This window comes from Erithacus rubecula, assembly GCF_903797595.1.
Source record: "Erithacus rubecula genome assembly, chromosome: 8".
Taxonomy (NCBI): Eukaryota; Metazoa; Chordata; class Aves; order Passeriformes; family Muscicapidae; genus Erithacus; species Erithacus rubecula.
In genome coordinates this window covers 12,600,512-12,613,777 of record NC_136659.1, presented here as the reverse complement: position 1 = coordinate 12,613,777, position 13,266 = coordinate 12,600,512, and the positions used below count along the sequence as shown (strand labels likewise).

General features: G+C 40.4%; 1 protein-coding gene across 4 annotated transcripts in view; it reads left to right on the top strand.

The window, feature by feature from the left end:
- The window catches only part of PARD3B (par-3 family cell polarity regulator beta), a 385,570-nt gene that overhangs the window by 346,406 nt on the left and 25,898 nt on the right, over positions 1-13,266 (top strand). For all 4 annotated transcript variants that reach the window (XM_079311454.1, XM_079311453.1, XM_079311452.1 and 1 more), the window contains one exon: positions 9,549-9,628. In XM_079311454.1, the coding sequence (XP_079167580.1) occupies positions 9,549-9,628 (80 nt within the window). The remainder of the gene's footprint in view (positions 1-9,548; positions 9,629-13,266) is intronic.

The window sequence follows — 13,266 nt, the reverse complement described above, 5'->3', positions numbered from 1 at the left end:
TGTGGCAGGGGGTTGTTTTCCAATTTTACTGCCGTCTTCCTCTTCTTCCCTTTGGTCATTTTCCCCCTTCTTCCTCCTTTTTTTTTCTTGAAGCAGTGTGCTGGTTTGTACAGTAGCTAAGTGCATAGAATGCAATAATACAACAGTGAGAGATTTAGTGCCTCTAGGTGCTACCCCTTCTACTCTTGAAGACCTCCAGCAAGGCATGATTTTATAGACAATGAAAGGCTTGCTCTCCCCTGTGAAGCTGCCTGCCTGCAGGAAGCTTTTCACTGTCTATTTCCACTACTTGCTCTGCAATTTAGTTCCATGCCCTGCTATTTCCCCCTTCCCTCCCTCTTTTCTTCCCTGACATACACATGTATATACCCCCTGCGTGCACATTCAGCACCAGCACCAGATGTAGGCAGACACCACAAAATAGCATTATCTCAATGTGTGCATTGAAACGCTCAAAAATACACCAAACATTTTCATTTTGCCATCCTCATCATAAATGGAAATATTGATCTGTCCCCTGTTTGCTTTCCAGGTACTGACACTGTCATTTCATTTTCCCTAAAAAGAGCACAAGCTCATAGCTGAGCTGCAAAGCATGGCCATTACACCCTGGCACTGGTGCCAAGAACTCTGCTGACTTAGCTGGAGAAAGATGCTGAAAGCCTGACTTTGAGAGAAAATTCAATTCAATTCACTTCATACAATGTCTCTCATGAAGTATTTCAAAATGCTTTATATCAGGAGATAACATAATGAGAAAATGCTTTAGAGAACTGGGTATTCAGATAGCAAGACAGAATGATACACAACAATGATCTGGAGTAAAAGAAAAGATGACTGTCATTTAAAAGCAGTAATCATCTGGATAAGTAGTCTTGTAAACTAATTACAGTGAGAAGAGAAGCAAAGAATGCAAGACTGGGAGGAACAAGAAGCAGCTTAGTTTCAAACAGGCTAAAGCAGAGGACTGGTTTCATGGAGAGAGAGGAATTACACACAGCATTGTAGAACAACTAAAGGAGACCTGCTTTAGAAATGTATCCACACATATAGATTAGTATGCTGTATATTGCATCACAAGTGTATCTCTGTGACAGGTTAAGTTATTCTCTTTAGTGGCTGGGAAGAGATTAATTACTTTGGCCTGGTTCAGGAGAGGAGCAATTGAAATGCCTCCTTGTAGTAGGAAAGAATCAATGCTGATGGGTGCTGTGGGTTTTTGGGTTTTTTGTTTCGCTGCTTTCAAGATTTTCTCTCAACTCAAGGGAAACTTCTGTTTGCCTCTAATTTGAGAATAGGTTTGCAAGTGAGGGTGTTGCAAATCTGGTGCTCATTAAAGACAATTAAGAGATAGAATTAACCAAAACATATTATACAACTAATGGAAAAGGAAGCCACCCACAGAGACGGACACAGGCCAGGAAATGATCTCATTTTGCTTGGTCAAAGGAAACCATAGTTCTCCAGCACCAGGGATCGGGGCATCTTGGAGCGAGGGCTCAGAAAGCAGAGTATTTTCTTTGTGGGACTGTGCAAAAACACTCTGCAGTTCTGGCTTCACCTCCATTTTTGCTGTTTTCTCTCTCTTTAATGTTGCAAGATACAGCAAATGCTGAGAGCTTGTTTTCTTCAAAACTAAGGCAATTGCCATGTTTTTAAACTGTTATGGGAACAGCCTGTTTCCCTTTTAAAGTTCCCATCTGTGTTTGTATTTCCCTCAGTCTATTGCTTTTATAGAGAATTTTTTTGCTCCCTCTAAATCTAAACCATTAGTTTCACCTCCTTGAACAAGAGGTAGGACATTAGGAGGAAAAGTAAATCCTGAGATAATCAGCCCTGCTTAATTCCATCATGGAACACTGCTGTTTTCAGTGTTCCTGGTGTTCATTGCATAGGGAGAAGGGAAAAGTGACTCTGAGTATCTACATTTGTGTGTGAGCATATGTATGTATATATCTGTAGAGAGAGACAGTCAGAAGGGGAGCATTTAATTGCCTTGCAATCGGACCAACCAAGTAGTGTTCTGATTGCACACAGCTGATTTTCTAAGTGAAAATCTTCAAACCTATTCAGCAGCAAAACCCAGATCATCAGTGACTCTGGAGTGTGTGTCTGTGTTTCTTACAGAGAAGAGGAAGGATGGTTTGATTACTATCTCTTTTTTCCTTTGGACAAGGGTGTTTTTCTCATCCAAGGGAAATGCATTCTAGCAGCATGAACATAACTATTAATCAACACTTAAGCAATAATCAGTGAATGAAAAATGATGACCAGAAACTGAAAATGTACTTGCTAGCTACTTTGGTGCTTTTTCTTTGAGATCATGCCCTTGCATCTTAACATGAACAATTCTTATAAAATTAGTGCTGATATATTCCAAAAGGCAGTGATTTAAAAAGCCAGCACTTATTTTTCACTTAAAAAAAAAAATGCTAACAGGGAATGACACATTAAGATCTGCATAAGTAATGTTACAATGCTACCTTGGTAGTCTCTGAGACAGAGTCTCAGTTGATATGAACTAATAATATCTTACAGATTTACTTAGGAGATGAAGATGCCAAAATCATCATCACTGGAATGCTGTATTCAAATGTGTGAAGACATGTTCAGGATACAGAGATATAAATGTTTTTCCTGTGTATTTTTACTCAAGAAAGAGATAAAGGCTCTGAGAGATGCAGGTGTATGTTAGCTTTGGGAATGCCTCCAAGAGGAATCAGATGCTATTGAAATTAAAACAAAACCTCCCTCAGTATTTAGCATGCTTTCCTGAATCAGGGCCAGGGTGTGTGATGGCACCCAGCAAAAACCAAGGCTGTGTGACTCTCCTAGTGAGCAATACCTTGCTTTTGTTCTTCAAGATATTTTTGACAAACTCAGTCACGGTTCTAATAGCATCAAGTGTTCTTTGGAATAATCTCAAAACCAGATTAGTATAAAATGCTTAAAGGTGAGTGTGTGCTTAACAAAAAGAAAGCACAACATTCCCTGGGACTGAGCCCAGAAAGCAGAACTTTAGGAGACTGCAAGGTCATAACTTGGTGATTGGGCCATGAACAGGCCCAATATAGCTATCCATTTATTCACCTTTCCAAATTATTTAAGCTATATTTTTGTTGACACAAACATTAAAAAGTTCATTTGCCGCACTACCCAAAGCAAAAGACATTGGACCATGATTTGAGAACCTCTGACAATCGTAGTGCTGAGTTACCTGGAAAATGGAGCAGGAACAGAAAAACAAGGTGTCTCAGGATCTGCTGGGAAGATGCTGCTTCCTTCCTTATTCTTGGGAATAAGTTTGTTTATAACAAACAAGTTTGTAACAGGGAAGTTGAAAGTTCTCTCTCTTCAGTGGTGAAGGTGGTTTTAAGAGTTCCTGTGGAATATCATCTTGGTTTGCCACTGCAGCCACTTAGTGAAGAAAAGCACAACTAAGAATATCAAAAAGAAATATTAAAGGTGCTGTCTTATATCCAAACAATGGTAAAGCAGTAGCAATGGGCTCATAGAACATTAGACTCCTCTTTGAGGACTACTTCTGCCATTAAAATCAATGCAACTTAATTAAAGCAAATTATAGATAGATACATCTATAAATAAGATATTAAAGTGCGCCGCTGAATATGATAATTGCTGCATATTTAGCAATCAGCGTGTGTGTTCTGCTTTTGCCAGGAGGGATTTCTTTCAGAGGAATCAATGGAGCTTTATTAAAAACCATCCAAATTAGAGGGAGAAGTGATGAGTGTTATAATAACGCAAAATCACTGTTTCAACTTTCATTGCAAAACCAGGAAAGCAAAATATATCCCTCTTTGTGTATGTATGGAAAACATCAGGAAAATTCTTTTGAGTTGTAGACACTGGTAGAATTTTTAATCTTTACCTTTTGATGCAAAACATAAAAAGCCTGGATGGAAGAAACCTTGCTTTCTGTGGGAATGCTGGAGGTCTTTGAGGGTGGGATAATGAGGATATCACAGCAGTAAGGAGTTAAGGAGACCCCATCGATCAACTTCCTCCATTTCACATGGACCATCCAGTTCACTGCCTCACATCACCCACCTCTGTTTCAGCAGCTAAAAGAAGTGTTATCAAGTCAAATTGTGCTCTTAAATTTCACTTGCAGTTCCCAGAATCAGGCAGAGTGGAAATGCAAAAAATAAGTGATTAATTTTGATGCTTCACCTGTATATGAAACATTGAGACCAGGGTGGGGAACAAATACACTTTTACCTCTCCATTTTTCTTCAGTGTTCACTTAATTGAAAACAAAAACCCACTGTGTCTCAGCAGAGGGGAGACCTGAAGGTTAAAGGGCAAATTCCGTTATACCACGGCTCTTTTTGGCATGCTGAATCTCAACCCATGTGATTAGAAACACTCACAGACAAAAGAGGAGCTTTGAGAACAGAGGTCAAACCAGCATCTGAATCAAGTCCTTTAGCAGATGATCACAAGACTATTGAAAAATGTACTAAGCAATGCAGCAGTTCTATGTGTCATGTTTATACACAGACTTTCAGGCAAAAAGCAGAACTGGGTGGCATTTTCAAAGCACTTGGATTGATGGCAGAGCAGAAGCTTCACTATGCAGCCTTCCTGGGGTGGCTCCTGTCTTACAGTGCATGTCAGTCATATAAAATACAATGGTAGTATCCTGCCATTTTTATGGGTAGAAAACCACAGTGCACAAGCTCAAGTGACTTTTCTGAGCATACACAGTGAATAAGAGAAAAAGTTAGGAGTCCCTATCTTCGTAAGCTTTTCCTGATTTCCTGTAATTTTAAATTAGTCAGGTGTGGCTCAAGTGGAGTCAGCAGTGTTTTGCTCTGTTCTAAAACGTGTAGCTAAATCTCATCAGCCTTGAGAAAGTTACTTAGTGGGCAGCACACTGTCCAAATTTTCTTTCTGATCTTAATGGTAATTGAAATGTTTGGAGGAGGTTTATTTTTCAGGAGTCAGGAAAAAAAAAAGGCTAAAGCAAAAGTAAATGGACAGCCATGCTTACCACATAAGTGAAGAATTAATAATCCTGAATGCAGCACCCACTGTGTATTATTCTTTTTTAATAGTGGGAAACATTTGAGCAGAAGAGTAGCTGGTTAAGAAGTTTTAAAAAAATTGTTTTAACCAACTGACCTCTGCAATGATGAGGAAGTTTTCTATATGCAATTTTGAATACCTGCAGGAGAGGGAACAGTAATTGCAACTTTGAGACAGCCAACCTGAAAACGTCTCTGCATCATTTATTTTCCTTGTAAGCAGTATCCATGGTCTTGGGTTGTAACTGTGCTGACTTCACTCAGGATGGACTTTGAGCAGAGTTAGGTGGGAATCTGTGAGAAGAAGCAGAGCATCAGGCAGAAACACTGACCTGCTGAATTCTGCTGGTAGGAGCAAGGAGATGTTGCTAATTTCTATTTACCGTGTGGTAGCTGTCACCTTGAGCAGTGTGTGGATGCACAAGAAAAAGTCGATTCTGGTTTCATGAAGCTTGAACTTTAAGAAAGATCACTATAGTTGTTATTTTTTGTAGCACAGCATCTGTCCAACCCCTAACACCTCAATCCATAAGGAAGGAGCAAAGGAGGCTTTCCTGCTAGCAGTTAGAATTGTAGTCTTTAACAAATGCTCCAAGAGGAAGGCAGTGTAAGACAGATGAGGGGGAATGAAATGCAGGATCTCCTGGGGAAAAAACACAGTCTCATGCACTTTTCTGTACAGTTTTCAAGATAGGAGCTTCAGGATTAAATAAATCCTTCCTCTTCCTTTAAAGAATTGTTATTCTGCAACTCCAGAATTTTTCTGTGGGCAAATTCCAGACTTACTCAAGACACCTGCTCACAGGTATACTCAATTTATAGCTAAAAATTTATTTGCAGATGTTTGAACACTCTAAGATATTTGTTTTTGGCTTGATCTATGCTGCCCTTCAGTCTGCACTTCCACCAGCCTGGTTGTTCTGCTGGGAGCTGGCAGGGATTTAATTAGGGATGCAGAGCTGTCATATCTAGGATATTTTCTGAAGTGATACCTTTCTATCACAGAAATCTTGTTGCTAGTGAAAATTATTGTTTTTTAAAAAGAGAGATTTAAACAACAGAAACATTGACTAGCCATGCATAAAAAACACCTCTGTGGCACATAGAAAATCCTGACCATGAAGGCATTGAGTTACATGGAGACAGTGTCTTGCCACTTTTTCTGGTACCTTGTCTCCAAGTGTGGCCACTGCTGTGACTGGGATTCCCAAAGGGGCAATTAGGAGAACACCCTGCTGGGCCAGAGGTTCTGCTCTCCCATTGGCCGTGCCTCTCCACTTGCCAAAGACTTTACTGTCTTCTGCTAACCAAATGTTTGTTGGTTTGATTGATATTTGTATCTGGTTTATTAGTTCTCCATTCCACAAAGGCCTTGTCCCTACCAATACTTTGCGACAGTTACATTTCATGAATTGTTTGTTGTTGTTTTTTGATGAAGATAGTATTTTCTTTCCTCAGTTTAATCGTGCTGCTCTTTTAATTGCACTGATAGGATGATGGCTGTTTCTGTGTTTATTTCTGCCCGTTATTTTTGCATATTCATGTTTTGCTTGTTAGTTGAGGCCGCTCTTAAGAGATGAACTGTTCATAATGATGGCACTTATTTAAGTTGATGTTGTTAATTTAAACCCTAAAAATACAGGAGCGTATTTTGGATCATTTTTTCTGTTGTGCATTACCACACATTTGGGAAATGTGTATTTCACCTGCTGTTGTGCTCTCTGTTGATTGGGGTGTTGGTCTCCTAAACTCTTCCAGCTGCATCCATAGGGACTCAGCTGAGTCACCTTCTGTCAGCTCCCTTGCTGGTCATCTTGTGGTCACCACCCATTTGGCTTTGATAGGACTTCCAGGTTTTAATCCTGTTTTGTTAAGATTACTGTTTCTTCACCTAAATATATTGTATTAACTGTGTTAAAACTTCCACACCTGGTCTGAGAGCCAGCTGCATATGTCCTGTTTTAGGAAAGGAGGAGAAGCTGGAATGTTTTGATCTTACAAATTAATATATTTCACACAGATTTTTAGCTTAGTTTGTTGTAGAAGGAGCAAAGGAGCCCTTTGCTTTGACTTTTTCTGAAACATAAATAACTTCTACTAAGGAGGTGTTTCTATTTTCACAATTTCTCTTTTCATCAGGGTAGTATTTTATTCCAGGCACCATTTTGGCACTCCAGGCTGAGTGATGATACGCTTTTACTGTCGCATGGACAGATGGAGAAGGGAAATCAGAAGAAATGGCTGAGCCTTTAATTAGCTGTGCAGAGCCAGAGCATGCTTTTCCAGTGCATTGGGGGTTTTATATAGGGTGTGGAGACTCAGCCACTCGATGGATCCAAATTAGCAAAATTGTGTATCTGCCACCAGGGTGTTTCTATGGTAACTGTCTCTCAAATCATATATACAAACAGACCTGGCAGGGGCTATTGCCTTCTATTTGGTCTGTAGGAAACCATCAAAAAAAGGGGTGTTTTCAGGCTGAAAAAACGCCTTGTGATGTAAATATTTTTTACTTTTGGTGATTGGTATAAGTTTTGGTAATGCTGCTTGATGCTGGCACAATTCTGAGTATTTGTGTTTTTTCACCTTGCCTGGCTGCTGTTACTCCCTATAGGTGTGAGAGTGCAGGAAACTCACACAGGGCTGTGAATGCACCATTACCATCCTCATACACATAATTAATAACCTATCTACAGCTGCACAGGTAAACCATGTACTGCATGTTTTTTTATTATGAGAGACCAGATTATACATTTGTTTCTTTTCCCCTCATTCTTCTTCATAAAATGGGAAAAATCTGGAGGATCTTCTCCCACCAGTGTACCTGGGAGCTTAAGGGAAATTATGAACCTGATGAAATTAGTAGTGTGAGAACAGCCAGAGTGCTGTGACTCTTCACCTAAGTGACTCTATAAGGTCTCTCTGCATGTTACTTTTTCTGGTGGAAAAAATGAATGAATGTTCCCTTTAGCCTACTGCCTTCTTTTTGAAATGTAGGGCAGTTATTGTTATTTTTTGCTCATCCAAAGTCAGGCGTGGCTAAAGTGTGAGTCATTTCAAATCAGAGGTGTTTTTACCTTCTGGCCAACAGTTCTGTGAGAACCCCTTTCTGTTTTGAATTAGATAAAGGAAGCTTGCAAGAGGCCTGTACTAAATAATTTTTTTCATTTACAAGTATCTTGGAAGTTTGATGAGTGCCAAGTGCATAACAAAATTTGTCTGGAATAATTCCTAAGCCTACCTATAGCTCCAAATGACACTGCCTCTCTTTCTACTGGACTTGGTTGTGTAATGTACACAGAAGTGCTTTGTAAGGGTAGATAACACCTGAATGTGCAACTTTTCTCATTGCAGGGGTTTATACATCTTCAGTGAAAATGGTGTATTGTGCATAAATTGCAGGACTGACAGAAGTGTACTTTAACCTGTAGAATGCAAAAAACATGTTAATTTTTGTTTTCTCTTTTTTCTAATCGGGCATTTGCTGAAAGCTCGGTGTGATTTATTACTTTCTTTTTAATGAATTGTTAAAAATGTTTGAAAAGGCATTAAATCTTCCTTTCTGCTATTAATCTGTAAAAGGGGAAGGGGATTTTAAATGGCCTCTTAGTATATTGCTTTATAAAACTGCTGATTCTAGCAGCACCGGAATAGGAATACATACTAATGTAGGAAACACTGAAGGCAGTCAGAGCCTCCTCCATTTATGGAAGAAAAGACTAATAGCTCCATTTTAACAAGGCTCTTAACACTTTGGGCCATCAGCAGGCATTGAGTGAGTGAAATTGGGAGAGCTCCTGTGTGCTAAAAGCATTGAAGTTCACCGTTTGGTACCCAGTTGGAGCCTTCCTGATAGAACTGTGCTCCCCAGCCAATGCTGGTTGCCATCTTGAACACAAACCAAGTAGCACTGGCATTTTGACTGAGTGCACTAATGCTGCACTTCTGAAATGGCACCAGAGCATCATAAATGCACTTAACTCCCAGCTGGATACTTAGCTTTGCAGTGGCGTTAGGGGAAGTTTCTGGATTCGTGTTAAGAATGAAAGAAAACCTGGTTCTATCATATTTTATACTTAAGCAAAACAAGCTAGTGGAGGGGGGAAAAAGCAGACTGGGTATTATGTTAGCTTTGATTCAGGGACTTATGCACTGTAATTAGAAGGGGTGTGCTTAGTTAGGTGATGTCCTCGTGCTACTGAATTCCAAGAGGAAGGCCAGCCAGGGAAGAAGAGACAGTATCCCAGCTAGTAGGCAGATGAGGAAAAGGCTCTGAAGATTGTACCTGCTCTAAACACTTCTTTGATACAGAAGCCTTTCTTGTTAGCAGTGATAAGATTATGTATGGGATTTGAAGCTTCTTTAAGCCCCTGCCTTTCTTTTGTTGATTTTGGCATGTTGCAGCATCATGTGTTCTCTGCTTATCGTTTTGAGATGCATTGTTAGTAGCTGGGCTGCATAATTGATCTTCATCTCTAATTACTCTCCTCTCCACAGGTGCCTGGAAAAGGTCCAGATGGGAGCTCCTACAGTCTTCACTTCGAGGGGTTGGAAAGGCAGTATGCATCCTTACCCAGGTACAGCTCCAAGCCTCGTGCACACACTGATCACCCTCCTTCCAATGGGGAGGAAAAGCAGCCCACAGCTGATGTCCAGCTCTAACATGAGAGATCATCCTGCACCTTTGTCTTGTCACCTTTTACTGCTGATTTACTGCCATTTTATACCTGTGCTATTAATTTGGATTTCTGCATTTTTAAAAAACAGGTCTCTGATTGAACATGTCAGCAAGAGTCATGATCCACAGGTAGAGAATATGACATTGAGGGAGATGGCTCTGCAAAAGTTATAACAGGTCGTAGCAGGGCATAAATGACTGAGTTTGTAGTGATATAATCCTAGCTGGCATTGACAGAATGTTGCTGTGGAAAGCTTCCACTGCAGCAGCCCCAGCTACCAAAGTCCCAGTGCTGCTGCAAGAGCTGTCTGACTGCAGTCCTGTTCCATGAGAGCATCTCTGTGCTTTAACTGAATGCTCTGGAAATGTGAGTGAATTCTCTGAGGGCTTTTTTTAATTTTTAATCCTTATCAACTGAATGAAGAGTAATTCTAGTCTGAAGCCAGTGGGGCATAACAAAAAGGAAGCATTTCAGGGATTTCAGCCCTGTTTCTATGAGAGGTCTAATAGCAGAGTGTAACATAAATCAAGCCAGAAAGGGGAGTGAGAGGATGCTAGAAGAGATAGTGGGAAGCAGGGAGAGGAAAACAAAAACAGAAAAACATTCCCCCTTTAGAATTAGAGGGCAGGGCAAGTCCTCAGAGGCATAGTCCAATCCACTTCTTGGACCTACAGGCAGGCTGATTGTAAAAGCAGAGCAAAAATAGGCATCTATCAGCAAGAAGAGATTTTTTTTGTTGTAAAGTACTGCTGGCATTTAGGAAATCAGTGAATTCTCTCTTTTTGCTGCTTCTTTTTCCACTCAGCTATTTACATTTAAAGGTGTATACTGAAAGATTGATAAATGTGTAATGCAGTGTCCAATTCCAGATGAAAATACAAATAATATTTTACTTTTGCTAACCAGATATAAAGGCTGTCTCACAAGACACTCTTGGATGTCTGTAGGCATTTTTAATGTATGCAGTTTCTAAACCAAAGGATGTGTCTTCAGTTTACTTCCTGCCTTCAGATTATATTTGTCAGCCATTTTTTCTTGGAGATTCAACCTGTGCAGTAGCTGTGTTTTCTCCCAACAGTGTGTCTTGCATGTCTGTCCTGGCTGACTATGGGTATTTACTCTTCTGGGTAAATAGCCATCTTTTTTTACAGTCCTCCAACATGCACGTTTCCCCATCATGTTTTTAGCAGTGATTTTTGCATGTTAATTAGGTGTACTTTAATTTTGCATACTCCTTTTTCATTTATTTCTAAATTCCATTTTTGTTGACTATTTTCTTGTGCATTGCACGTGTAAATTTGTAATTGGTGTCCAGTGTAAGCCTCTAGAGCAATTTTTATATTTGTACATCATGTCTTCTTTTGTAAATTTTCTCTTTAAGAAAGTTTACCTTATTTTTTCAGGTGTTGTAAACTGAAAATTTCCCAGTGAAGTAACTTCCATAAGCCAGAGTTGTTTTGATTTTCCCAGTATTCCTTTCAAGGCAGGATGACCAGAAGTGAGCACTACAGTGCAGATGTAGACATGCCCTTGCTTTATGTAGTAAGCATTCTCTGTATCCCTTCTGTGTCGTTCCTTTCCAAAATGCTGCATCCTCAGCATGTTCCCTGGCTGTATATGCTGCTCATCTGTACAACTCTGTTTTTGTGGGGTTGGTTTGGTTGGTTTTGGGCCGGTTTTTTTAAGTATATTTATCTAAATAATATCATGAACCAGTTTGAGTGTTTAACTGGTGGGAACTCACCATTTAGAAAGTCATCCAAATATTCCCCAAGCTTTTGAAGCTCACTGTGACAGTGTCCTTGGTCTCTGTGCCTAAGGAGATTATGCTGGAAGGTGAGAGGACCTACACTTCAGGGCTGTTTGTGCTTCCCAACCCAAAGGCTTACACTGCTGCACTCAAGCCAGGCTGTGTCTCCTGAGGGTTTCCACCCTGGCAGGAGCAGAGCTTTGGGATATCACATCCCTTTGGGTGTGCCTACAATTCAGCAATTGGCTGCTGCTTTTTATGCTTCAGTTTTGTAAGTTTTGCAGTTTCATGTTACTGCAGTAATTAAGGCCTGGCAGTCACAAATGACTAGATTGTACAGTGAGGTCTAAATCCAGACGAAGTGGATGCAGTCTCATTGCCAGCCACTAATGGAAATGAGTGATTTCTTTTGTTCTCATGGCTGACTGCCCAGGAGTATAGAGGAATCCAGGTAAAAACCACCCATTTGCCAACCAATTCTCGGTGGAGGATCCATAAAAACTACTGTAATGAGCAGCATTATTTAAAAAATGAAAAAAAAAAAAAAAAGGAGAAGAAATTAAGAGAAAGAATCAAGAAATGAAGAGGTAGTATTTCCTCAAAAGAGTAACTTTCTTCTCTTCAGCATTTTAGTTCATATTTAGTATTGGTTCACAGTTTCCTGCCCTTGGGTTTGTTCCCCCTCTTTTGTGCTCTCCTCACTGTGGTGAGGCCACTGATCCACATTGGTACAGATGCCATATGGAACTGTCTGTGTACTTAGCCATTTAAGCCCAGTTTAATAAGAGATAACAGAGGCTTCAGATGAGGGTTGTAGATGCTGGGAAACAAATTCCTGTTGCAATATTGTGTTGAGTCCAGGAGGATGTGACCTTTGCCTGCCACTGCGGTGGGGCACACAAGGAAGGAGAGGAGAGGAAAATGCTTGGGCTGCAGCCAGTTTCACTGATGAGGAGGTAGAAAGGGATCCGTGCTGTGTCAGGACTAGCTGGGACCGACAAAGTGAAACTGTTCTGCTCACCTGAAAGCCACCAGGACTCGTGCCAATGCGTGCGGGCATGGACAAATTAAGTAAGAGAGCTTTGGTCTTCCTCCGCACCAGACAAGAAGGAGGAATGTTCACCTAGCAAATATTTATATTGATGTTTGATGCCCCTAAGACACTGTCCCATTCCTGTGCAAAGGCATGTATCCTGCATGCAATCAGATCTGAACATACCTGCTGCTGGCTTGTAAAATTCTTTTTTTTTTTATTATTTCTGGTTTTCTCTGAAGCTGTTAATTTAAGTCCAGATATTATGGGCCAAATTCAGGTGATACTAGTCTGTATTAACTCATTTTGAGGAATTCAGCTGTCAAGTGTGCCTGTCTTTTCAGTAGGTGCAGCAGCAAATTACTGTCCTGGTCTCACTGTCAGTGATGTCCTTTTTTTCCTGTGAGTGGAGGATCTGTTCCTGTGTAAGGTTACGTGTTTAAGTGTTTAATTAAAAGGGGAAACCGGAGGCAGCAGCCTTTGGAGAAAGGCTTTCTGTCTGACTGGGCTAAGGAGTGGTGAGCTGAGCTACATAGTTAAGTTTCCAGGTAAAATAATGTCAGCCTGTAGGCTTGCTTTGGAAATGTCTACAGAGGCAAACATCTGAATTAAATGATAAGTGGCTGTGGCAGGAGAGTGGCAGGGCTTCATCTCTCACTGCATTGTGCTGTTCTGTCTGCAGAAAAGCAGCAAAGTGGGAGAGACAGAATAGGAGGCTTTGCAAGAGAGATACAGTTCTTTGCACTCAGTACT